Consider the following 27,960-nt stretch of genomic DNA (forward strand, 5'->3'; position numbering starts at 1 on the left):
AATAAATCAAGGCCACAAAATAAATTTTTTCTATCTGTGATCCTTCCGAGGCTCTGTAGTAATCTTATCTTCTACATTCAATTGTAACAAAGCAATCTCAGGGTTAAGTGCAGATGTGAACATAGCCTTTGTAAAAAAAAATGTAACTGTTGCTTTTGATTAACCATTTATGCATTTTAACATCTTTTATTACCTTTTAGGACCCACATACTACCTATTTGTTTTACTTCATTTTCATAGGAGTGCGATGTTTCTATTTTAAGGTCCTGGTAAAGAAAAAAATCAGTTACATTTTTCTGATCACATTCTACATTTAAGAAAATACTTGTTGAAAATGTGTGGCGAGACTAAGTAAACTGTAGTGAACTGAGTTGTGGAGTCCAGTTCAGACCAAAGATTCATGATGAGACGAGTGAAAACTTTTAGCTACTTGCAATGAGCTGTCTGCAGCGTTCTGTAGTGTACACCAATGAGACGAGACGTATCATCTCCATAGGAGGGATGGGTGATACCAAACTTTTTCAATTCAATATGATACCAATCCTTTTTATTACAATCTCATCGATATCAATACAGGACTGATCATTTCTTAAATGGGTATGTGATATTTTTTCATAATTGCCTTTTTAGAAGAAAAAGATTATTGCACGTAATGGCAAATCACATTACACATACTTGAAAAAAGCAAATATGAGTACAATTAAATAAAAATGTTTGCGCTTTATGAGCACAAACATTTTTATTTTAGTACAATACAGTATTTTAAAGAAATACTATGACATATATATAATAAAAAACAATAATTATAACATAGACCACAAGTTTTTCCAGAGCAACTACTACATACAAATGACCTCATAAATACAGTACAATCTTTCATTCTTCGGAAATCAAAAAAGAAAGATCTTTACATTTTTATTTGCCTAATTTTGATTGATCGTGAAGATTTTCTAATCTTCTAAGCCTACACGGAAAAAAACACACCTAAACTTTTAACATTCTCCTTATGACTTTCAAAGTGTCAAAAATAGTACATCTTGCTGTTTTTTTTATCTTCAGGTGAAAATTAGCATCACACTATGCTATGTTTCCTTTCTGCCATTCTCCACCATTCTTTTCTCCACACTTCTTTTCTCCGCTGTTGTTTCTTTGCCCTCTCTCATGTTTGATGAGGAAGTGGGCGGGCGTGCCATGGCTTTGTTTAATGTAATTTTATTGTATATAGTTTTTTTTCATGAGTCGATACCAAATGAGTAGCTTGTAAGTATGGATCTATTAATACCACAGTATCATTCCACCCATCCCTACTCCACAGCAATGAGTCTCTCTCTACTTCCATTCTAATTTTAGACTTTTTATTGGTAGCGTCCTAAAACATGAATGAGGATAATGTCCAATCAATCAATCAATATTTATTTATATAGCATTTTACAGCCACCAGCAGGTATCCAAGAATCAAGAATAAACACCATGGCATACAAGAAAAAGAATAAAACATAGAAAACGGTCAAATCAGAAAAGGTTACATAGAAACAGGAGGAGGAGAGGAAAATTGTCACACCACTACTACGTAGTAAAAGCCATTCTAAGTAAATAAGTTTTGGGTTTAGACCTAAAAAGAGCTACATCTGTAACAACACTTTACAGCAACCAGCAGGTATCAAAAGTGCTTTACATCAAGAACCAAGAATAAAAGCGTACTAAAAGCCATTTTAAATAAATAGGTTTGGAGTTTGGATCTAAAAAGAGCTACATCTGTAATAGTGCGAATGTCAGGGGGTAACTTGTTCCAGAGCAGCAACTGTGAAAGCCCGATCACCCCACCGTTTATACCTTGACCTTGGGACTTCTAAAACCAGTTGATGTGAAGACCTCAATGATCGGTTGAGCTCACGCAGGGTTAAAATCTCAGACAAATACTCCGGGGCCAGGCCATTTAAGGCCTCGAAAACAAACAATAACTTCTTAAAAGGTGTTCTAAAACGCACCGGGAGCCAATGTAGGGTATAGAGAACGGGAATAATATGTGCACGTCTAGATGTATCAAAAACCCAATGATTCAACGAGGAAGAGGTAGAGTTACCCTGCCCGGAGGAAGCCTGGGGCCCCCGTCTGGAGCCAGGCCCAGATGGAGGGTTCGTCAGTGAGCGCCTGGTGGCCGGGTTTGCCACGGAGCCCAGCCGGGCACAGCCTGAAGAAGCAACGTGGCACCTCCCTCTCCATCCCAAGGGCCCACCACCTGTGGGAGGAACCATTGGGGTCGGTGCGCAGCCACACAGGTTAGGGTTAGTTATGTACAACTGAAAAAAGTTTGATCTGATTGTGTGTGTGTGTGTGTGTGTGTGTGTGTGTGTGTGTGTGTGTGTGTGTGTGTGTGTGTGTGTGTGTGTTCTACATACAGGTATAAAACGGTACAGGCTGGCTGCTGTGATCCTTGGACTCCTGTGTGTGCTACAAGCTGCTCTCATCATTTTCCTTCTTGTTTCTCTCTGTGAGTATTCTGAATTTGTTACTAATTTAGCGTCTTACTTCTGTAACAGGAAACCACCTCAGTTCCAGTAAAGTCATTATCTTACAAGTTATGACGATCACTTGCTCTAAGAGCATTTAGAAACATATTATTATCACTGTGCAGTAGGGTTGGACAATATGACCTGAAATTGATCATCATATAATGTCATAATCATAATATCATTTTTTTTATTAAAAAACAAAAAATCCTTTACAACACTCGCCGTATTCTTACAGTAAACCTCGTAATCATTTTAACAATAACAATAATTTGCTAGATTTTATTCAAGAAAGCCATCTTAGAAATTGTGTTTTACATTTATTGATCTCTTTAGTCACATAATCCAACTGTAGAGAGACTGAGAGTCCAATATTGGTCAAATTTAACTCTAAAGTTCCTAGTTAAATACCGTTATCTTAAAGGTTCTTTCCAAGTCAGCAACATTAAGTAACAAAAGATTAAAGTTGTTTGTGACGCTGTAGAAGAAGATCAGACATTATTGTTTGGAGTTACTTTTTGTTTTTGGCTGTTAAAATAAAATTAAACCCTTAAACACTAAAGTCTGTGGTCCCTCATATGATACAGCCAACATCCAGATGTGTCATTGACATCACCTTGGATCTTGTTTTCCCAAAGTGAAACTACACAATCTACTATTAATCTGATTCTGTTGAAAATAATGATAACCTTTCCTCTCATAATGACAGTTTCAGAGAGAGACGCCTTGAAGAGAACCAACTTGAGTAAGTACAATGATGAAACTACTTTTACCATTTACGCTCTAACTACGGACAAAGTACACACAGCGATACACTGCTAAGAGCTAATGAGGTTTAACCATGTATCCAGCTCATTTAAATAGCTCACGTTACTGCTTTGTGTGAACAGTTAACTTCATTTAATATTGTATGACGCATTTTCTTTCACCAAAACAAGTTCCTTCCTGAGATGATTTTGCACAGCCACGTTCACTACGTCCAGATCTCAGCGCCACACAAGACGATTGTGATTGGTTTAAAGAAATGCTAACAACCCCTGATCGTGTTTATTCCTATGTGTAGTGTATGTGTGGAGGGGCCAGACTTTTGCCCGCAGCGCCATGGAGATAGGTCTGGCAATGCGAGAGGATCACTAGTGATCGCTGATGCAGTTGTAAGAGAGCTAATGATACGGTATAAGATAGGGCTGGGCAATATATCAATATTTTATTGATATGGTATATGAGACTAGATATTGTCTTAGATTTTGGTTATCATTAAATGGTATAAGATAGGGCTGGGCAATATATCAATATTTTATTGATATGGTATATGAGACTAGATATTGTCTTAGATTTTGGTTATCATTAAATGGTATAAGTGTTGTCTTTTCCTGGTTTCTGAACTTACCAGACTGTTCCAGCTGTTCTGTTATTTGCCTTTAACCACTTACTCTTTAAATCCATCTTAGTGATGATTATTTATCAAAATTCTTGTAGTGTAAATATTTTGTGAAAGTAACAAAAAAACACACATTCAGCAGTTTCTGATACTCTGTTATCTAAAGAGAACTTGTGCTACGCTAACATTTGTAGATAATTCTGTTTCAGATGTTAAGGCTGGTTTCAAAACCCTGACTGAGGAGAGAGATGACTTGAACAGGAAGCTGAATAACTTAGGTAAGTGTGATGTGATTCAATAATCAGAGTTTGGATCCAGAAGCGTGCAAGTCCAATAATGGGCAAATGCAAATGATTATTTTACATGTTAAGTTCCCAGTAAATATTATGATTGTCCCAAAGTTTCTTTCCAAGTCAGGAAATAAATGAGAGAGACAGAAATAGGAGTGTTAATAAAGTGTTTAGGATGGAGTCCAACTGGATGCTCTGTGTGCTTCTCTGATGTTCTTATGAAACCTAGCTAGGCCAACCTATGAACAGAGGGTTAAAGCACTGACCAGGAGAAGAGATCCTAAATGCTGGGACTTGCTGTTTTTTTTGGACCGCCCATTCAACACATTCTCACTCCCATCTCGTAAAATACGGACGCTTGGTCAGGTGCCTTTGGCGTTGTTATTGACGCTTAAAGTCCCCTTTAGCGTCATATAACGCATTTTAACTACATGTGCTTGGTCGGGATTATTGGCGTCCCTTTTGATGCATTTAGGTTAAGGAAAAGCTTGTGGGTTGGCTTACGTTTCCGTGACTCACAGGAAGAACGGGACAGTTCAAGACACACGCGGGACACAAACTCTGGTCTCCTGGGTGAAAGTCCTGTGTGTGACCAACCTCCCTACGCGGAATTTCCCCCTTACATACTACTCGCTAAACCCTGTGCAGATGCTGCTCTCCCCGGTACGTTCTATAAACATGCTGAAGGACGTACCGAAACTCGGTGCCAACAGGGAACCGGTGCCAACGTAAACGGTAGTAACGTTATCGTTAATAACGTTAACGTTATTAAATTATTATTAAATCTTTAATTTTGACCATGGCCTTAGCAATAAACAAGTCACTGACTGTTGTTTACTACCTAGGGTTGGGTATCGTTTGGGTTTTTTTCGATACCGGTGCTAAATCGATACTTGTAAAACGGTGCCGGTGCCTAGATTAGGACTTAATCTACCTGGGCGGGTCTGAATATGTATGGGAAACACTGATATATGAAAAGATTGTTTTTTGATCATTTCTGGGGAACTTTGATGTTTTACTGGGAAGAAATATATAGATATATAACATGTAAATAGAGTTCCTGTTTCGAGTGAATGAGGAATAAAATCATCAACGTACCTTTGTCTGTTCAAAATTACTATAACTCAACAGCACATTACAGAGTGTGATTCTCAGTATAATCATGCAGTAAATAAAAAACAATGTACTGCATTTCAAATATGTAAACAATTTTCCTTCCTTTTTCATTCCTCCATTATTAAGTTATACCATAAGTCCAAAAGTAAGAAGACTACGAGCTACAGAATGAATGGTGCAATAGATTTAAAGAATTTATACATTGGCTTTGTGGATGTCAACAGTTTTGCTCACATATAATTCATAATACTGGCCTCATGTGACATTTAGGACTACTGTCACATTTACATTTGTTGACTTAACAATCATTTTTATTTTCCCCCCAAATAATGTATTGCCCTTTTGTTGTCCCAAAGAAAGTCCACTGAAAAAGATTAGTTAATTTTGTTGTTCATTTGGGTTCTTTCTGTTTTCACTAAGCTCAAGGAGGATGGGAGTATTTCAACGGTAGTTTCTACTACATTTCTTCTGTTGAGAAAACCTGGAATGAGAGTAGAGATGACTGTCTTCAAAAGGGTGAAGACCTGGTGATTATCAACAGCAAAGAAGAACAGGTATGTGTGTGTGTGTGTGTGTGTGTGTGTGTGTGTGTGTGTGTGTGTGTGTGTGTGTGTCAGACATAGTTTAGAATAAAGAGTAAAAATGTTGAATGAATGTAAAGGTCAATGCGGTGGCTGATACATTTAAATTAGTTCAATAGGTGTGAATGTTGTAAAAAATCTGTTATATTGTTTAAAGTTTGTGACTCTCTTTTTTAAACAAGAATTTCCCAATAAAGTTTGAGAAGAGACTGTGGATTGGCCTGACTGACTCAGAGACAGAGGGGACGTGGAAATGGGTGGATGGGACTCCACTGACCAAAAGGTTCACACATTTTTACCATTTGGTCCATTCAAACTAAATCACTATCTTGTGTTTCTTGGGTTGTGTTCTCTGATAAAAGCTCTTTTTTTTCAGTTACTGGAATTCCGGGGAGCCTAACGATGAGTACGGTGAAGACTGTGGGGAAATAATGAATTTTACTTCAGAAAACAGCTGGAATGATCTAAGCTGTTCCCTTCAACTGAACTGGATCTGTGAAATGAAAGTCCGTCCATAACTCTGCAATCAAACCCACCAGACAGAAGACTAAGGGTGATAAATATATTGCTGATATAATTTAGATCTTCTCCAAAGCAACCTGAATATGCTCATGTGGACACATCATTTCCAAGTGAAAATCATTTCCAGCTTAGTGTGGGATAATCTGAAGCCTGGTTATTTGCGCTGCAGTAAAGTGACCTGTTAACATCTAGAAACAAATGTCCAACGAGGGTCACTGCTTCAGCTGAAAAAAAAGAAGAAAAAAAACTACAAGATTTTATACATGCTTTGATTTATTACTTGCTGAATGAATGTATAAATGTTTATGGGTGGGAGGGGGGAATGTGTGCGTCTGGCCACATCACAGGGGGGGTCTAGTCCTGTCTCATTGGTTTAGTTATGACCTGTTTTCTTTGTCATGATGTTGTGAAGGCAGCCTTTAACACATCTCAAGGTACGGTTAAAAGGATGGTTGTGGAGGAAATGTGTTTCTTTTGCATTTTTTATTATTATTACATGTCTGATGATTTCTTTTTATCCATCAAGATGTTATTTTATTATCTTGTCACATTTCATTATCTTGTTAATAAGTACGTCAGGAGATACTTCCATTATATTCAAAGTGCCTTTATGTGTTTGTTAGATGTACATTTTGGTCATTGTGAAATTAAATGTTTTTGTATGTTATACAATAAATATATTTGTCCTAGTTAACATCACACACAGACTGAATTTTAATCTTTAAATGTTTAACTTGTAGATTGTCTTTTCTATCATAATTACACAACGTTTCCAAAGTCTCATCAGCTGACTTTAGCTACTTTAACTCTGTGTCAACTTGATAATTCATAGTTTGTAGTCTTCCATTTTCCAGGATAAGAAGAAACATTTAGTGAAAAACGAGAAAGAAGAGGAAGAGAGAGATTCTATGAAGCTGCAAAAAAGAAGCTTCTGAATAGATCTCAAAGTTGGAGCCTGAACATTAAAAATAATCTTAAGAAAGGACTCTCCAGGAGAGGTAACAACATTAAAGTTAATTTGTCAGCATTTGACAGACTAGGAGGGGAGGGGCCATCCGACCTCCTCCAGGAAGAGTCAGAGAGTAGTAAAGGTGTCTTTTGGTCTGAACGGGAACTTTGGATTCATGACTCAGAACGGGCCACTGCTCGGCCTGGTGTTGCTGCTTGCAGCTTTCTCCAGAACCCCTGTAGGCTAAGTCAAACTCTATATATGATTTACATAAAATGGTCTTGAGGTTCATGTTCACATTAAACTTTGAAAGTTTCTTCAGGAAAAACAGGGGCTGCTGGGATTTATTGCAAGGTAGTCTCACATTGCCAGAAGTTCTGGCTAGTCCACACAGCATTCCTAGATGGGAGAGAAACGTGATCTGGTTTCTGGGCATTTCTTTACAAAAAATCACAATCGTCTTGGTCCTGATGGGATGAAAAACTTTGTTTCCTGAGCAGAGGTTACGTGAGGAGGTTTGTGGGTTGAGTATGCAACTTTTTGAGGTAGGGAGGGGCATTACTGTGGATGCACTGATGGGTGAGTAGGGATATTATGAACTCAATCCTGTATGAGACAGGAAGCCAGTGGAGTGAGTGACGGATGGATGGTATATGCTCGTACTTTCGGTTCTTCGTTAGGATCCTAGCAGCGCTGTTTTGGATGTGTTGTAATTTGTGAAGTCTCTTGCTAGGAGTCCCGATACGACACCAAGCCACGCAAAGTCCACTCCTTACATCAGAGATTAGATTAGCAAGTATACAGATGGAATGAATGCTTGCTCGTTCCACGTTTTTTTCACTCAATTTGTGAAAAGACATTTCAGACCATTTCAATCAGAGGAAGTGTTGGTTATTCAAAGAACAAACCGTAGAAATGGTGACTTTGTGAAATACATCAACGGCCCACAATGCAAAACAATATTCAAGTAAAACCATGGATGTATTACATTGACAGTTATAGACAAGTATACATTTATTTTTCTATGGTCCCAGTACTCATAAAGCCCATATGTCAAACAAAAATCCTGGTTCACCAAAAAGTGAGACACCTGCTCTGCCTTTTCTTTTTCTTTTTTTTCTTCTTCTTTTTTTTCTATCAAAAACAGGCTTGCAAGTTTTAAATAAAGTTTGACCAAAATGTGCATGACAGGTTAGTGGATTACAGTAGAGCTTCCAGGATATCATACTGACGATATATATGTCAATGTGAGGATCTCACTCAATGTTGAGTGAAGGGGTATCCGACAAAAGAAAGTAAAGTCATCACACACCTGCTCTCCCTTTTTTTGATTCACTTAGAAGGTTTTGTAATTTCGACAGTTTTGATAGTACTTGAAGGCACCAGTCCATTTGTGTTGCTTAGCAACATAGTCTGCGATCAGCGACCATAGAGAGCTAGCTACATACTAGTCCTACGTTACAACACGTAACGTTAACCTTATTAGTTTACGTCGCGGCATAGGTAGCTAACTAAAAAAGCCAAAACCGCAGTTTATTTGAGTTAATTTTAGTTATCCGAGCTTCTGTCATGTTCTAATAACTCAGCGTTACTCCAGACAGCACACAGCACCACTGGTACCGTAAGTCTCACCTTAGTTCAAGTCAATACGTTTGAATTGATTCACTCACCAACAAGCCAGCCGGGACTTTTGGCTAACGTTAAGTCCGTTAACGTACGTTAACGTTAACACATATTAAAGCCGGTTAAATTGATTGAACTAACTAACGTTACGTTAGTAAACGTTATCTAGCTAAGGTTAATGTAGAAGGGTTAGGAAAATAAGTGTGTGTTTACAGGGCTCCAGACTAACTTTTTGCCTTGGTTGCACTGGTGCGCCTAACTTTTTTATTGAGGTGCACCAGCACAAAATTTAGGTGCAACGTGCACCCAAATTTTGTGGTGTCTGTGTCTCTCCATGTTGCAGGCGAGCCCTGTGTGAGTGAATGGGGGGTGGGGGGCTGCGTGGAGGAGAGATCCAAACACAGGCACGGCTTTACAGAAGGAATGGGTCATGTAATGCACCATTAAACCATATCGATATAACGACATCGCTTCGTTCGTGGAGAGGCAGCGGATGCGAGGACGTTAGGTGCACCGGTGCGACCTAGGAAAAATCTTAGTCGCACCCTTACACATTTTGGTCGCTCTCTCTCTAAAGCCCTGGTTTAATTATTAGAAACGTTTGTTACCACAGCAGAACAACGAGAGGTTAACGTTAACACAGTGACTCCAAAAGAGGGGTCCGGGGACCCCCAGGAGTCCTTGAGGAGTTCCAGGGTGTCCTCAGCACGACAAGGAAATCATTAATTTTCACTATAACTCCATCCATAAGTAACACAATGACAGAATGTATGGCTATTTGGTTCATGGCTTTCATACACTTTCTGTAATTAAACGGCTCTGTGGTCTAATTTGTGTCAGTTTAGGGGTTCTTCACATGAAAAAGATAGGGAACCACTTCGTTAACACAGCTACTAAATGATTTCACTAGACTCAAATGTATCTTCCGTTAATGTAAAAAAAACATGTACAATCAAAGATGGTTCAGTGAAACAACAATAAAAGCTAACCCCAGTGAAAAGTTCAGTTTTATTAACTTCATCAACCATGTTTCCATCCAAATGTTTTTATGTAAATTAAGCAATATGGAATGAAAATGCCTTATGGAAACAGTAAAATATGATTCAATTTCATGAATATTGACACAAAGTGTGTACGTTCGGTCTCATTGGATTTTCTCTTAATCAGTAAATGGCTTATGCGATAAACGCTGATGGAAATGTTATTTCCCGAATAAATAATGAAACGCGATTACATTTTAGGACATTTTATGGTTGCATCCCGCCATAGAAAGAAGAAAAAGGTTTTAGGTAATTTCCGCTTTCTTTGCAGTCATGGCTAGTGTCAACAAAGAGACTTTTTACATTTAATTTACGAGCTTAATATAACGGCTATTTTCGCTAGCAGAAATCGCTGTCGCCTGTAATGTACATCTGCATCATCATAGCATCGTTGTCTTAAAATAGCTTGGTATGTCGCTATGAGCTGGCTCATAAGCACTATTATAGCTTGTGCAGTATTAATCATTTGTAGGTAAATGGCGCACTCCATTTTGGCTAGCAAAACTTTGTTCGCAAATAGTAGCTTGAATGCTGTGTGATTCAATACGAAAATGAATGGAAACACCTTAAAATGTCTTAAATCTACGGTGGCTGACAGGGGCAAACACACTTAATGAAATGTGTGCTTTTCTTTTTGCATCGTTTCTGTATTTGCAGAGTGTTTGTGTATTTGGTTGTGTTGTGTGTATTTGCAGCGCGTTTGTGTATTTGGTTGTGTTGTGTGTTTGTTTTTGCAGCGTGTTTGCTAAATGCTGCACATGTGATGTCAAATTTATGAAGAATGTTTTCTTAATTTGCTTGTTTAGTCTATTTGGGTGTGTTTCATTAAGTTGCCGTGCGTTTGCCTCTGTCGGCCACCATACAAATCTCTTCCATATACCAATCTGACCGCAAAAGAGCATGTGACGTCATTATGCACAGGTTTTTATTCGCTTTAAAGCCGTTGGATGGAAACACACCTGCTTTATTTTTATTCATGGTTTAAGTGAACTTTAGATAATTCAATTGAAAAGCGGATGGACAGTTAAAGAGCTTTGTGTCCCTGAGAATATATGTTTGTTTGTTTATGTATGCACCTTTCACAAAGGCAAATTCAACATAACTGTAACTTACTGTGACAATAAAACCTTTTCTGATTCTGATTCTAACTAACATCTTGATATTTCACCAGTGTGTGATTGAAGAAGCTGGCAGGATGAGTGGCTCTATGGCCGAGCTGGACACAGTGCAGAACAAGCTGGAATATATTGACACTGATGACCATTCTTCCAAGGACTGTGTTGGTTTTGAGAAGGACAGTAACGCCCACCCTGGCCCTGCAGGGGCTCCTGTATGGGGGGCCGGGGCCCCTTCAGATGCCAGTCTGCTAGTTCCTCACCCTCACCAGCCAGGAATGGTCGACTCTCTCACCCTAAGGTGTAACGTTCATTCATTCACTAAACACTTTTTAAATTCATTATTTTAAACGATACCATCCTCAGAGAATACTGTACACGACTGCACGATATGAGGGAAATATCTTTTGGGGATTACTTTGACTGATACTGTGATTGCGATGTCATTCACGATATTTGAGGGAATGATAATTTTTGTATCGTTATCCTCATTTTCATTGAAAAATATTAATATTAAAAATGTGAAAATGTTTATAGTGTGATTTCTGCGAGGATGTGTACCAAACATAGATGTGTTCTTTGTCTCTGAAGCACCACAATACTTCATTCAGAATTATTTGACACATATTTTGCCTTTAACAAATATTGCGCCCCCCCTGGAATTTGAAAATTGCACTAGTCCATATTGAGATTTTTTTCTAAAATACTGTACTGTCTCAATTGCTTTTACATGATTTTACACAAATCTTAACATTGGATGTCTCTAAAATGTCAGAAAATGGTGAAAATGTGGATCAGTGTTTACTGACTCACTACCAATTTATACCAATAAATCGATTATCAAAATAGTTAGCAATTAATTTCATTTATTAATGGACAACTAATGGATGAATCTCTGCAGCTCTAGACTAATATTAATGAATGCCTTGCAGGTTCCACTGTCCATGTCAGTCCCCTCAGTGTCAGCTGACGTACCCCGACTTCCTGCTGGAGCCCCAGGCCAGTCAGTACCAGCTCCTCAGCGGGTGAGTCCGCCTGCCTGGGTTCCCCTGGAGCACGCTGGAGTGCTTTCACTCAATAACTTACACAAAATGGCACGTACCAGTGAACATGTGGTCTCCAACAAAAGATCAAACGTGGGTTCAAAATGAACTTTTCGTCCACCAGCCAAATGGCAAGTGAACGTTCAAATGTTACCAGCCACTCGATAGATTAACATTGGGTTTTTTTGGGCTGCTGAGTGAAGCAAATCCACTAGCCACTTGTATATTTTACCAGCATTTGGCTGGTAGTTGGTGATAATTTTAAAACCTGAATGTGTCAATCAGCAACTTTTGAACCCCATTCATTTATTCGAGATTTTTCTTTTGAGATGTTGCTCTGCCTCCACTCAGTCTGCTGATCAAGACCTACCTTTTTAGACAGGCGTTTGGCTGACCTGTCTTCTTATTTTAACATGTCATTTTAATTGTGTCTTATCTTTTTTAACGTAATAAGCTCACTTGTATTGTATTGTACTTTTTTATGTCATTGTAAAGCACTTGGTTTTATCTGTGAAAAGCGCTTCATAAATACACTTTACTGACTTTTTGACTTACTTTACTTTTGCACCATCTGGTGGCAGTATTAGGGGGGCCCAGAGGCACTGAGACGACAGGGCTAAAAGCAGCATATGTCCACTTTTCACTGGGAGTTTTTAAATTTCCATCAGAATAAGTTTGAAAGATTGAAAATTATCACATACACAATCCTACACAATCTCTTTAATATGGATACCTTCTACTAACTTAGTCAAAATCAAGTAAAGGAACAGACTCAAATATTTTTTCCTTATTAGAATGATACCAGTGTTGCCGGAGCATCAGGCATGTAGGAGTTACTGCCACTGAGCTCTGACCCAGGACCTGGGGATGTACAGACCTGTGTGGGAGGGGAATCAAAGTAAAGTGAGTTTGTTTCCTCAGGCCTGTGGCTGCTCCAGCAGACAGCAGCCATCCCAGCTCAGCGTCGGCTCCTTGGTTTGCTAACGAACCCATTCTCTGCAGCATGATGCCGGTGAGTGTTCACAATCATCGAACCGTTTTCATGGAGTAATAATAATACATTTATTTATAAAGCGCTTTCAAGCCCGTTTCAAAGGCCTGTTCACCAATTGTCTTCTTTTTAACCCTTGGGACACTCAGAAGACCTGTCCCCTGAGAACGCAGGGCTCGAGCAGGCACATAGGGTTTCACTAGGTCATTGAGATACAACGGTGCGCTGCCATTTAATATTTTATAAGTTAGCAGCAACACCTTAAAGTCTGCTCTGGCATGAACAGGGAGCCAATGGAGAGAGACTAACACTGGTGTAATATGTTCATATCTGGAGGCTCCAGTCAGAACACGAGCTGCAGCATTCTGAACCAACTGCAGACTCCGCAGACTTTTCTTTGGCAGACCTGACAGAAGCACATTACAATAATCTAGCCTGGATGACACAAAGGCAAGAATCAGGACCGCAGCGTCCTTAAACGACAGTATTGATCTTATCTTTGAGATGTTTCTGAGATGGAAAAAAGCAACTCTGGTCACCTCCTTAATATGTAAACCAAAAGAAAGTGTCTGATCAAAGAGCACACCAAGATTCTTAACGTGGTCTCTACGATTGATTACACAATCATCGAGAGACAAAGTAAAGTGATCAAAAAGATGACCTAGTTTTGCTGGTCCAATAACCATCATTTCGGTCTTGGCAGAATTAAGCAACAAGAAATTTGTTGATAACCAGCTCTTAACAGCTGCAAGACAGGCCTCAAGTTTAGCTGTGTTAGACTCGCTTCCTACACCTAGTGGCATATACAGCTGAACAAGGAACGTATTCATTGCTTCTTTGTTTTTACCTGTGTGAGTGTGTCTCGTGTGTGCTTAGGGAGACTTACATGGCCCTTTAGCCAGCATCTGTGTACCCCCTGGCATGGACCATCAGCCGTTTCAGGATGGGCTGACTGAGTTTACATCCCACATCCCACAGCCTGTGAGTTCCACTGTCAGCGCAGGAGAAAACACATTCTTATTTCAGTGCATTCAACATAAAGAAACAATAGATCTTTTTTGTTTCCATGTGTTTCAATAGAGAATTAGAATGTCTGCCCATCTCCTAGTTTGTGAATTTGAGGGATATTGGTTTGGTAGACTGAATAGACTGAAAGGGAAGCAAACCTAGCCCGGGTATAAACTGAATAAGCCTTCATTATGAATATAACAAGTACAGTATGCCTGTTACAGGTGAGCTTTTCAAATGTCTTATTTTGTCCGAGCAACAGTCCAAAACCCCAAAGAGTCAGTTTTCTATCATACATGGGACAAAAAAAATGCAGATTGTCACATTTGAAAATCTGGAACCAGCAAGCGTTTTGGTCGACTTCAACAGGAAATCTATTATCATAGCTGCTGATTGATTTTCAGATGAACTTCATATGTTGATTGCTAACGAACCAACTGTGGTCTGTGTAGGTGGTGTGTAATGTGAGTGCGGATGGCCAGGTCGTGCTGGTTAACCCCTGTGAGCCCGGACCTGTTTTCCTGACCATGACTTCTGCACCAACACACAGAGACAACGGTGAGGACACTTTACTGAGGTTACAAACTCATTTCTCTTTGGTTTTGTGCCAGGTTTGAAATGTCATAAAAAAATAAATAACATGGTTTTGTTGATCTTCCCTGAGACTCTTCACTTTAACAGAAACGTCACAGAGGAGATATGCATACCTGAGATTAAATGATGAGTACAGGAAGATAATGCATTGTTATATCCATCCATCCATCCATCTTCGTCCGCTTATCCGGTGTCGGGTCGCGGGGGGAGCAGCTCCAGCAGGGGACCCCAAACTTCCCTTTCCCGAGCAACATTAACCAGCTCCGACTGGGGGATCCCGAGGCGTTCCCAGGCCAGGTTGGAGATATAATCCCTCCACCTAGTCCTTGGTCTTCCCCGAGGCCTCCTCCCAGCTGGACGTGCCTGGAACACCTCCCTAGGGAGGCGCCCAGGGGCATCCTTACCAGATGCCCGAACCACCTCAACTGGCTCCTTTCGGACGCAAAGGAGCAGCGGCTCTCTCCGAGCTCCTCACGGATGACTGAGCTTCTCACCCTATCTCTAAGGGAGACGCCAGCCACCCTCCTGAGGAAACCCATTTCAGCCGCTTGTACCCTGGATCTCGTTCTTTCGGTCATGACCCAGCCTTCATGACCATAGGTGAGGGTAGGAACGAAAACTGACCGGTAGATCGAGAGCTTTGCCTTCTGGCTAAGCTCTCTTTTTCGTCACAACGGTGCGATAGATTGAATGCAATACCGCACCCGCTGCGCCCGATTCTCCGACCAATCTCCCGCTCCATTGTCCCCTCACTCGCGAACAAAACCCCAAGGTACTTGAACTCCTTCACTTGGGGTAAGGACTCATTCCCTACCTGGAGAAGGCATTCCATCGGTTTCCTGCTGAGAACCATGGCCTCAGATTTAGAGGTGCTGATCCTCATCCCAACCGCTTCACACTCGGTTGCGAACCGATCCAGTGAGTGCTGAAGGTCGCAGGCCGATGATGCCATCAGGACCACATCATCTGCAAAGAGCAGCGATGAGATCCCCAGCCCACCAAACTGCACCCCTCCCCACCCCGACTACGCCTCGATATCCTGTCCATAAATATTACAAACAGGATTGGTGACAAAGCGCAGCCCTGGCGGAGGCCAACCCTCACCTGAAACGAGTCCGACTTACTACCGAGAACCCGGACACAGCTCTCACTTTGGTCATACAGAGATTGGATGGCCCTGAGTAGAGACCCCCCTCACCCCATACTCCCGCAGCACCTCCCACAGTATCTCCCGGGGGACCCGGTCATACGCCTTCTCCAAATCCACAAAACACATGTAGACCGGTTGGGCATACTCCCAGGCTCCCTCCAGGATCCTTGCGAGAGTGAAGAGCTGGTCCGTTGTTCCACGACCAGGACGGAATCCGCATTGTTCCTCCTCAACCCGAGGTTCGACTATCGGCCGAACCCTCCTTTCCAGCACCTTGGAGTAGACTTTACCAGGGAGGCTGAGAAGTGTGATACCCCTATAATTGGCACACACCCTCTGGTCCCCCTTTAAAAAGGGGAACCACCACCCCAGTCTGCCACTCCTTTGGCACCGTCCCCAGACTTCCACGCAATGTTGAAGAGGCGTGTCAACCAGGACAGCCCCTCCACACCCAGAGCCTTGAGCATTTCTGGACGGATCTCATCAATCCCCGGGGCTTTGCCACTGTGTAGTTGTTTGACTACATCAGTGACTTCCGCCTGGGAAATCGACGACAATCCCCCATTATCCTCCAGCTCTGCCTCTAACATAGAGGGCGTATTAGTCGGATTCAGGAGTTCCTCAAAGTGCTCCTTCCACCGCCCTATTACCTCCTCAGTTGAGGTCAACAGTGTCCCATCCTTACTGTACACAGCTTGGATGGTTCCCCTTCCCCTCCTGAGGTGGCGAACAGTTTTCCAGAAGCACTTTGGTGCCGACCGAAAGTCCTTCTCCATGTCTTCTCCAAACTTCTCCCACACCCGCTGCTTTGCCTCTTTCACGGCAGAGGCTGCAGCCCTTCGGGCCCTTCGGTACCCTGCAACTGCCTCCGACTGAAGAAGGAGTCTTTCCGGGATATGTTATCCGGAAAGACTCCTTCTTCAGTCGGACAGCTTCCCTGACCACCGGTGTCCACCACGGTGTTCGTGGGTTACCGCCCCTTGAGGCACCTAAGACCCTAAGACCACAGCTCCTCACCGCAGCTTCAGCAATGGAAACTTTGAACATTGTCCACTCGGGTTCAATACCCCCTGCCTCCACAGGGATGCACGAAAAGCTCCGCCGGAGGTGTGAGTTGAAAGTCTGTTGGACAGGGGCCTCCTCCAGACGTTCCCAATTTACCCGCACTACACGTTTGGGCTTACCAGGTCTGTCCAGAGTCTTCCCCCACCCTCTGACCCAACTCACCACCAGATGGTGATCGGTTGACAGCTCTGCCCCTCTCTTCACCCGAGTGTCCAAAACATACGGCCTCAGATCAGATGAAACGATTATGAAATCGATCATTGACCTTCGGCCTAGGGTGCTCTGGTACCAGGTACACTTATGAGCATCCCTATGTTCGAACATGGTGTTCGTTATAGACAATCCATGACTAGCACAGAAGTCCAACAACAAACAACCACTCTGGTTTAGATCAGGAGGCCGTTCCTCCCAATCACGCCTCCAGGTGTCTCCATCATTGCCCACGTGTGCGTTGAAGTCCCCCAGCAGAACAATGGAGTCCCCCACTGGAGCCCCATGCAGGACTCCAGTCAAGGTCTCCAAGAAGGCCGAATACTCCGAACTCCTGTTTGGTGCATATGCACAAACAACAGTCAGAGTTTTCCCCCCACAACCCGCAGGCGAGGGAGGCGACCCTCTCGTCCACCGGGTAAACTCCAACACAGCGACGCTCAGCCGGGGCTTGTGAGTATCCCCACACCCGCCCGGGCGCCTCACACCCTGGGCAACTCCGGAGAAGAAAAGAGTCCAACCCCTATCCAGGAGTATGGTTCCAGAACCAAGACTGTGCGAGAGGTAAGCCCCACCAGATCTAACGGTAGCGCTCCACCTCCCGCACCAGTTCCGGCTCCTTCCCCACAGAGAGGTGACGTTCCACGCCCCCAGAGCCAGCGTCTGCCGCCCGGGTCTGGTCCGCCGAGGCCCCTGACCTTCACTGCCACCCATGTGGCATCGCACCCGACCCCAACGGTTCCTCCCACAGGTGGTGGGCCCATGGGCTGGAGAGATGGGAGCCACGTAGCTTGTTCGGGCTGTGCCCGGCCGGGCTCCGTGGCAAACCCGCCACCAGGCGCTCGCCGACGAGCCCGCCCGCCTGGGCCTGGCTCCAGACGGGGCCCCGGCTTCCTCCGGGCAGGGTCACTCCATCTCTGCTTAGCTTTTTCATTGGGGTTTTTGAACCATTCTTTGTCTGGCCCCTCACCTGAGACCACTTTGCCTTGGGAGACCCTACCAGGAGCACAAAGCTCCAGACAACACAGCCCTCAGGTTCACAGAGACACACAAACCTCTCCACCACGATAAGGTGATGGTTCACGGAGAAGCATTGTTATATCTTGACCTGGAATTAAGAAAAAGGCTGGGGGATGATAGTTCAATGAGTCTGAGTTTATGTAGCACAGACACGCAGTATACTGTAGCTGCCTTCAGTCTCCAGAAATGTGATACAGGAATGACGGCATCACTCAAGGGGATTAAACAGAAACAATGGGAAGCTTTAGCACAAGATTAAAGGGTAACTTTGGTATTTATCAACCTGGACCTTATTTTCCCAGGTTTATGTGTCTAAGTGACTGATGGAAACAATCTTTAAAATAAGTCGAGTATTAAGAAAGGCCACTGCAGTCGCCAGTCCTGAAACAAGCTGCAATGTAACGTGAATTGAAAATTGCGCACCTTCTATTTCCCTCCACTAAAAGTTCTGTTTTTACCGCCGACAGGCTCCGATTATTATTCTTAGTGTCTGACAACCTTATGGTAAGGACCCCTACAGAGATAGACCTTTTTGTTGAAGAGTAAGATCCTTTTTGTTTAACATGAAACCCCGAAATCACCATCACCAAACCCACCAGACTCCATGTAAATAATTTCCCCTGTTCCAACTGTTGGTTGAGCACTACAGGTGGCCTCTGTGCTGGGAGTGTTGCTCAATAACAGCAAGAATGCATCGTCTTATACTGTCAGCAGCGTTCTGTGTGCTTGTGAACTTGGGAGTTCATGCTTCCCAGAACAACTAGCAAGAACATTCTCCCCAAGGACACAAGTTCCGTTCTTTGCAGTCTTGAGATTGAGAAACAGTTCACCACTGCTGTTTACAAATATGAGTTGTGTGTAATATCTTAAGTTCATTTATATTGACATGTTACGACACACAGCTGTCACCCATAAATGGCTCACGCAAACTATAACACTGTTTGGAGTTTTTTTTGCATTTGTTCATTGATTTTGGGCTTCTGTAGTAATCTTTTTTTCTTTGTGTTTCCCAGATGTGAGTGTGTTGAGGACTCCCAGCCAGGTAGGAAAACAAAGTTTGTTCCATTTCTACCCACAAGTCAGCTTTCTCTGTGGGCCATTTGCGGACTTGGGTTTATTGATCCCAGCTCCATCTTTACCATGCCTGAGCCATAGACTCATTAAATGTGATTGATTATTATTCATGTATATAATCATCACTCATATATAGCTTCCCCAGTACCACCAGACAGCGTGTCCCCTGTACGAGTCCAGAGATCAGACAACCAGCATGCAGCCACCAGCCCACCCAGCACAGTAAGAGCTGTGGAACTGAAGCCAAAATGGGATTGTTGCCTCTGCATATATAATAACTTAATAAAACAACAACAACTAAAAATCTACTGTATATGCAAAGGGTCTTAAGCTTTGCCAAGCATGTGCTCAGCCTTGGTGTTATGACACCCTTATAAACTCCTGCAAGATGATTTACTTGGACTCATTTACATTCATATGGCAGTATATTGCACATCCTATTTCATATCAAAGACACAGGGAACAAAGGCCAAAGGATTTTAGTTCATATTTTTTTCTTTTCGAAAAGTTCTTTTAGTGAAAAATAAAACAGTTATTGCAATGCTTTGGTTCCAAGACCTTTGTGGGGAGAATCAACCCACAATTACTTCCTTCAATGCTGAGAAAACTCAGCAGTCATCACTAGTGTAATGGATCTGGCGATATGTGTGTCCATTGTCCGACATATCAGAAAACAATGCACCCTGCAGGCCACACTGTGGTTTTTTCAAGCTGATTACGGATGTTGTACATTGAGCTTTATGTAATGTCAAACACAGTTAAGTATATTCTCTCCTTTTACCGCTTGCAGAACTGCTGGAACGTGTCAGTCAAAGTCCAGGAAGCCCTGCCACTGCACCAGATCCCAGTGCCTCAAACTGTAAGTATGCCATCTTATTATTACTCCCTTTTTAGCAGGCTGCTTATCTGATGCAGAATGCATTTTTAACGGGATCCTGTTCAGAGGCTCAAAAATATGGGACTACGTCAAGGTCAAGGTAGTCTTCAATATCCCCCAGGGCCAATTTGTGATACAGCCAGCAGCCAACACAATGCCGTCAGTATTAATCATTTGAGCGCACGTATAGCAGCAACAAATTAGTTTTTTAATCTGTTAGTCCTGTACCTACTGCAGACGGGAGCAACTGAAACGCCTGGGACAGAGGGTGAATATGATCTGCTAAGATTGACTCCGCCTTCTTAAAAATTCTCGCTTTACATGCTTTGGAGTGATCAGTCACTTTCACAATCGCCTGAAGTCGGTTTTTATCCTTCTGGTTCAGTAAACCGTACCGACTTACAAAGGTAAAAGTAAGAAGTAATTCAATAAAACTGCAATAAAATATTCACATCAGAGTCCCATCAACGTTAAAGTTCCGGTGCTTACAAAAGAAGAACAAGCGCTGGCTCGCTTTCTCACGCATCGTGTCAACATGAGACCCAAAGGTCAGTTTGTCATCCAAGACGGTCCCTAAATATTAATGCGACTGAACACACACCACTACCTGATCACTGATTAAGTCAGGAGAGCTGACAGTAGGATTTATTCTAAAATCTATTGCCCTTTCTTTGTTTTTTGCCACATTTATGGTTCAAAATGAGGCTTTCCACCAGGTAGGAAACAGGACCATGATCAGGATCAAATAGCTGCTATACCTGATTTACTACCACAGACTACCACTACACTGCAGCACAACAACGTGTGTCTGATATTTACCATGTAAGGAAAACAGGTGTAAAGAATTGTGGCACTGTTTGAACAGACTCAGAGAGGATGAGAGACTATAGCCAGGTCTAAACAGTGATGTAGACAGAGCGAGAGAGAGAGACACCTACCAAAAATGTCCCACACTGACCTTTTTGTTGACAACATCAGGATAATATTTTCTCATGTAGGGCCTTCCTCTTCCGGGATGATGACGGCTGAACAAATGTCTTCTCTTCAACCAGTGTTCCAAACACTTTGTTTTCCACGTCTTTGTTTTCCAGATGACACGCATCAGCCTGATATCACATCTTATTTAGTGACACTTTATGCAAATCAGATGAACTGCTGCTGGGCTCATTGACATGTTCAGTTTTTGTTAACACTGTGTTACATTGACATTAACCGTACATGTCCCCATTTGTCTCCTTGTCTCAAATTGACAAGAGAGGCAGACAAAAACATGTTTGTGTGTTTTTAATATATGAACCTGTGTGTGCTTGTCTCTTCCAGCTACTGTGAGTGTTTTGCTAACGGAGTGATGTGCAGCGACTGTGACTGCTCTAACTGCCACAACAATGCAGAGCACGAAATCAAGCGTCACAAGGCAATTAAGGTTGGCAATGCTTTTTGGTAAACATGTTCAACTCACGAACTTCACAAATATAACTGTATGTCTGTTTACTGAAGTGCTTCACAGTAAGCCCTTAAGTCAGAAAATATCTGAATAGAAAAAAGAAGCCACTAATAAATGGAAATAGACACAAATAAAACCGCAAGCGGAACACACTAATATATAAAATGGCCAATCATAACATTGGAAATTAGGCAGAATAAGACCCCATTTATGACTAACATCATTAACAAACTTTCCCTTAATCCTGTGTTTAGTTTCAGACTGCCACATATACATAGACGTCTGTAAGATAAGATCATTACTTTTTGTTTTCTCCCAATATTTCAAAAAATCGTAGCAAAAATAAAATAAAAATACACACGATTTTCTTTCCCACCCCTAGTACATTTTTCAGTGACATCAGACATAAAGACAAGAAATATACATGCAGTTTGTGATAGTGGCTGCTCGGCTCAGTATGGAGCGCTGCCGGCTGCTGGCTGAGCTGCAGTAAACAGAGAGACGTGCTGAGGACGGCCTGCAGCATCGATTGGTCTAATTGGTGTTTGAGCCAGAGAGAGGTGTGTCACACTATCAGCGGATCTGATCCATCAGCGCTGTTACTGGAGACGTGCTCCCAAACCACACATCGTGTCGTTGCCACTTGTGGGGACAGTGTATCGACTTACATTAACTACACGGAGGCTTAACCATAAGCACCGCGTGACAAACACAACCATCACCCTAACCTGAATCTAATCCCACTTTAACCCAAAACTACATGATTAACCTAAACCAAGAGGGGATAATACTTATTTATTCCAATGCGCAACATGTTTCTCAGACAAAAAACCCCAAACGTGTCTAAAAATCCATCCATCTATTGTCTAGAAGGCTGAGCATGGTAAGAAGAAAGTAAAGAAAGATGGCTGCCAGATGCAGGCGTAGATGTGTGTCTCTGACAAACCTTTATGATTTACTGGGACAAACTGCAAGAAAACCCATGCTGTATGTATCTATATGTAATCAAAGCTCTGCAATTCAAATGTGCAACAGAGCAACGAGGATAAAGAAATGAATGTGCTTCTGAAGGAGATGAAAGTGATTGAGATGACAAGTTCCCATTGTCTTGCCCCCAGAGAAGTCAGGTTGTGGGGTCAGAGGTGAGGTGACAGTCCACACTGTTGAAATCAGTAAAATATTATAAACGCTTTCTGTACTCTACCACAACAAACCCTTTTCTTTTGGCCGAATGGCAACAAATCATTTCTCGTGAGATTTCAGGACAAGACTTCTCCGTGAATAAGACTACGTTAGACACAATAACAAACAGAACAGATGAAATGTAAGGTAAAGACAAAATGTCATATTTCTCTGTAGGGATCCTTTCCATAAAGTTGTTAGACACTTATAATAACAATCTGAGCATGCCAGTGGCAAAAACAGTGCTTTTAGTGGACGTACGTTGATAGTGCGTTATTTGCCCGGAAGGATCACATATCAGCCCGTTTCCCTGCTGCCGGCTGCAAAATAGTTTCCCCACTAGTCACTAAGACACCCAAAAACATGTGAAAATAGGGTCTAGGTTTAAAACTGCCTTAAATGTAAACCATAACTGGTGTTGTCGTGATGTAGTCCTGCTTAGGTCGTAACCCAGATGCCTTCAGGTCTAAGATTGCTGCTGGGAAATCCGGAGAGGTCAAAGGTTGGCACAACAAAGGCTGCAACTGTAAACGCTCGGGCTGCCTCAAGAACTACTGCGAGTGCTATGAGGTATGCACACACACACACACACACACACACACACACACACACACACACACACACACACACACACACACACACACACACGCTGACCCTAATCTGATGTTCAAGCCTGGAAGTCCAGAGGTTGAAGAGGCGGGGCTTTGTACTAATCGTTTAATCATTTTGAGTATTTTTTTATGAAAACAGGAAAACTTCTCTGATTCCAGCTTGTTGAATGTGAATATGTTCTAGTCTCGTCTCTCCTCTGTGACAGTAAACTGAATATATTTGAGTTGTGGACAAAACAAGACATTTGAGGACGTCATCTTGGCCTTTGGGAAACACTGATCCACATTTTTCACCATTTTCTGACACTTTAGAGACCAAACAACTAACCCATTCATTCAGAAAACAATCCACACATTAATCCACGATGACATTTTTTTGCCAGACTTTGAAGTGATGCAATGCTGGTGTTGATTTGAAAGCGGCTGTATGCTACACATCTTCTAATGGCTCCCAATGCTGCCACCAACTAAGCTACTGTAAAACTCAATTCAAGTATGTGGAAAACATCCACCTCTTTTTCTGAGAACAATGTGAGAACATTTCTCGCAAATCTTAATAATGCTCCACATTGACTGACTCAGCACTTGCGCGTTTAGTTTAGGGGTGACCCCGAATATTCAATGCTTCAATCGAAGGAGCCACAAGGCTTATTTTATATAAATTTATTTTGAAATGAATACTTGTGACTACAAATCACAAGCAATTGTTTGTACAAAATGACTGATTTCAGCCCGTTTTTCCCCGAGTGAGTTTGACTGTTCTGTCTGTGTGCAGGCCAACATCATGTGTACCTCCAGCTGTAAATGTGTTGACTGTAGAAACTATGACGACGGCTCAGAAGAGAAGAACAAGTGAGTCAGTCAACTTTGACACGGCTGCTTTAGTAATACAGTCAGCAATACCCCTTCATACTAATGTAATCAGAATTTAAATACGTTATTGATCCGCTCAGGGAAAATGCTATGTTGCAGTTGCTCACAGTTGGATTTAAAGAGTAAGTAATAACTAGTGAATAAAGAAACATAGCTAAAGTGCAAGAAATAAAAAATGTAAGTTAAAAAGACGATGTTGCTTACTGTTTTTCACAATCGCTATGACACTTTTTTCAATACTTTTAACAACTTTCCTAAGCTCTTAACACAGTTAGCACAACATCCGTCTGTGTAGGCTATACAATTAACACATTTCTTGTTGCTTTGACACAAAATGCATTCAGTTAACACAAATTTAAAATGCTTGAACTTCTTTTACACACAAGCTCCACCAAGACCAAAACAATGGATCTTCACTGCCAAATTTACAAATGCTTTCACACTGTACGTCAGAACAGATAACATCATGTTCTAAACCTAACTTATAGGCTAAAGTCAAAGTGAACAGCGGATCATATTGTAAATTGAAACACAAATATATTCCCTGCATTTTATATATGCATTTATTGAGAAACAGCTGATTGAAGTCATGCAAATAGATCGATCACAGCTGATTCCCTTGTAGGAAACACACTCAGGTGTTGAGGTTCTTTCAATCGCATGATCATATGGTAGTACAGTAAAAAATGACCTATTTGAACAATATACTGTAGATGAACACAGAAAATAAGAAAAATGCCTTCACGAGGGAGAGGAAGAGGAGTACCAGGACAATTCTGTCTCTGTCTCCTTTTTTTCACAAACCGTACTTTCTATAAAGCTACTCTGAGATGGGTCAATCATTTATTGTATTGAATCTCTGCAGCAAAAGAAAGAAAATGGTGGCCGGGTTGGCTCAGTGGGTAGAGAATGCACACATATACTTGGAGGTTTATGCCTTGACGCAGATATCCAGGGTTCAAATCCGACTTGTGACTATTTCCTGCATGTCTTCCCCCTTTCTCTCTCTGCCCTTTCTCAACTAGCTGTCCTGTCGAATAAAGGCAGAAAACCCCAAAAAATAATCTTTAAAAAAATTTGCTAAACCCAACAAAACAAAAATGTAGAGGCTTCAACAGAAACTGCAGTCCAAAACACAATCTATGATCAATACAGTCACTTTTGTCTGTTGTATAAGGGCAGACCTGATACATAAAATAATGTAGTTTCTGTAATTCCATGGGATGTTAGTGTTTTTTATGACATTGTGCTATGATTGACTAAATGTTCCTGTTGGAGAGAACATGTGTTAGTGTTTTGGAAGAATTATTTGATTTTGAGACATGATTACATTGTTTTGGTAAACACAGTGTATTGTGTTAGTGAATTATTGTATTTTGAAAATTGGTGTTGGAGTTTAGTTTACAATGTGTGATTTTGAGCATGAAATTAACTGTTTTGCCAATCGTGGGTTGTAGGTGTGTTGGTGCGTTAAGAGTTTAGGAAAGTTGTTAAAAGTATTGAAAAAAGTGTCATAGCGATTGTGAAAAACTGTAAACAATGGATTGTACAAATGCTATTGGAGTACACTGTGGTAGCAGCAGTGAACAAGTGGCTGAAACATGTAAGACTACAATAATGTCAGGTATTGCACATGTAACTAATTAATTAATTCACTGAGTAGCTATTGCACATGATTGTCCTAGAATATTTACATTATGGAGAAAGAAATGTCTAAAATTGAAAAAATTTAGTTATAGTTGCTTGTTTAAATATTTAGAGAATGTGTGTGTGTGTGTGTGTGTGTGTGTGTGTGTGTTTTGTGTTTAGATGGCCTGTGTCAGTGATAACCCCGGCTGTGGTGGAGGCTGTGTGCAGCTGCCTGCTGGCCCAGGCTGAGGAGGCTGAGAGGGAGGCCCATAGCCCCGCCCGGGCTGAGCGCATGGTTCTGGAAGAGTTTGGACACTGTCTCGCACAGATTGTCAAGGCCATGTTCAAGTACAACACACAATGATGCTTTGGAGTCACACTGTGGAGACATCTCTGGGTCTTACTTCAGAACCCTAACCGCTTAACATCCAAGAAAAACAGCTGGACCACCAGGGATATTTGAACCCATGCATTGGGGTTTGGAAGGCTTCACAGATTACTTCTACTTTTTAATGTGTGTAGTTTGCAAGCTGTCATGTGACAACAGCATTACACAAAGCAATGACCACAGCACAACATACTGGTAATGTCATACTCAGGTTTATATTGGTGGGCTCCTGATGGATGGAAATGCCCATTATTATTGTTTTGATGTCTATACAGAACAAACCTATGTAAAAAGTTGAGTTCAGAGGAGTATTATTTTCAATATAGTATTATTTGTACTGTTAAAGGGATAGATCAGATGTGTTGACGTGTGGTTGTATTAGGCACTTCCCCATAGTGAGTGTATATGCCGATCGGCATCAAAGCTAAGCAAATGTCCTGCTGTGGGCAGGGGCAGCAGCTAAATGGATTTTACACACCTAAAACATCTATACCAGTTTAAGTGTACACTATTATTTAGTGCTTCACCTTGCTGTCAGACAGCCCTTTCCCTTCACAGAAGTTTCTCTCCTTTCTGTTATTCGGCCGTTCAGTCTCCCTCTGCAAAAGTTTCTCTTCTGTATACTCGGCACAGTCGCGCTTCTGCGCAGGAATGCAGACGTTCTACAGATGAGAAAATGCAGTGCCTAAAGGAAAGGGCTGTCTGACAGCAAGGTGAACCTGTAATGATATTCTAAATATAGAGTCCACTTATATACAGTATATACTGATATACTGTACATTTTAGGTGTCTAACACGCTTTAGCTGCTGCCCATAGCAGGACATGCTTAGCTTCTGTGTTGGTACTCCTGCCTGCTTCTCCAAACTAGGGGTGTGCCGACTAATACACTGATCCTGGAGATGTAGCTCATACAACAAGAATGAACAAGCATCTCAACTGTTCCTTTAATTTTTGTATTGGTGTGTGCAATGTTGCTGTTCTGGCTCTGATTTAAATTCTGTTCATAGTGTGTAGAGTGTGGATGGACAGTTTCAGTGGTTTATAAATAATATAAACATTGTAAAACATTGCTGTCACATTTCTGATCTTTAGAAATAACACAAAACAAATGCACTGACCAATCTTTAACGTATTACATTTATTTATTCTTTTGTATTCAGTTTTGTTGTTGCAGTTGTTACGTGTTGTACCATTTTTGATTTTAAAGTATATTTATTTATTTATTTATTGATTTACTTTTGGATAAGCCTTGAGAACAATTTTATTTAAAGGCTAAACAGATTCCAAAATAAAATTAATTTTAAAGAGATCTGTGTTTGATTGGCCACCGTCTTTAAGGGTACTTTAGGAAGAGATATTTAAATTTAGATAGTCGCTCTTCTTACATGGCTATTATCATCTTTTAAATGCACCAAGTAAAGAAAAGGATATAAAAAAATGAATCTTTTTAGACTTGTCAAAAGCGTTTGACCATTGACCATCATATTCTACTAGTAAACTCTAAACACTTGGGACTTGATGACCAGGCACTAGTTATCAGGAACACAGACTACAGTTTGTTGCATTTAAAGTAGTAGTAATCTTGTGATGTATTGTGGTGTCCCTCAGGGAGTAATCCTTGGGCCACTGCTGTTTAATATACATCAGATCAGCAATATTATTTTATTTGCTGA

The 27,960-nt window shown here is 41.5% G+C and overlaps 1 protein-coding gene across 4 annotated transcripts; it reads left to right on the forward strand.

The window, feature by feature from the left end:
- The first annotated feature begins 7,781 nt into the window (after nt 1-7,781).
- Nucleotides 7,782-27,408, forward strand: tesmin (testis expressed metallothionein like protein). Of its 4 annotated transcripts, none has more exons than XM_028585778.1 (13): nt 7,782-7,864; nt 11,184-11,428; nt 12,060-12,152; nt 13,092-13,182; nt 14,038-14,142; nt 14,622-14,727; nt 19,222-19,250; nt 19,419-19,504; nt 20,073-20,141; nt 21,480-21,582; nt 23,218-23,355; nt 24,172-24,248; nt 26,079-27,408. In XM_028585778.1, exons 2-13 carry the CDS (start codon nt 11,208-11,210, stop codon nt 26,260-26,262), a joined length of 1,302 nt encoding a protein of 433 aa, XP_028441579.1. In that variant the 5' UTR covers nt 7,782-7,864; nt 11,184-11,207; the 3' UTR covers nt 26,263-27,408. The 4 variants fall into 4 exon arrangements, with proteins under 4 accessions (XP_028441579.1, XP_028441580.1, XP_028441577.1 ...); XM_028585779.1 differs by having other exon boundaries at nt 7,864-7,928; XM_028585776.1 differs by lacking the exon at nt 7,782-7,864 and adding an exon at nt 8,767-8,970.
- The last annotated feature ends 552 nt before the right edge of the window (nt 27,409-27,960 follow it).

Source organism: Perca flavescens, chromosome 8, assembly GCF_004354835.1.
Source record: "Perca flavescens isolate YP-PL-M2 chromosome 8, PFLA_1.0, whole genome shotgun sequence".
Classification (NCBI taxonomy): Eukaryota; Metazoa; Chordata; class Actinopteri; order Perciformes; family Percidae; genus Perca; species Perca flavescens.

Bases quoted from the DNA above. Each gene is read 5' to 3' on its own strand.
- tesmin (XM_028585778.1), top strand. From the start codon at position 11,208: ATGAGTGGCTCTATGGCCGAGCTGGACACAGTGCAGAACAAGCTGGAA. The intron at 11,429-12,059 runs GTGTAACGTTCA...AATGCCTTGCAG, and splicing joins GTCGACTCTCTCACCCTAAG to GTTCCACTGTCCATGTCAGT. The intron at 14,728-19,221 runs GTGAGGACACTT...TGTGTTTCCCAG, and splicing joins ACCAACACACAGAGACAACG to ATGTGAGTGTGTTGAGGACT.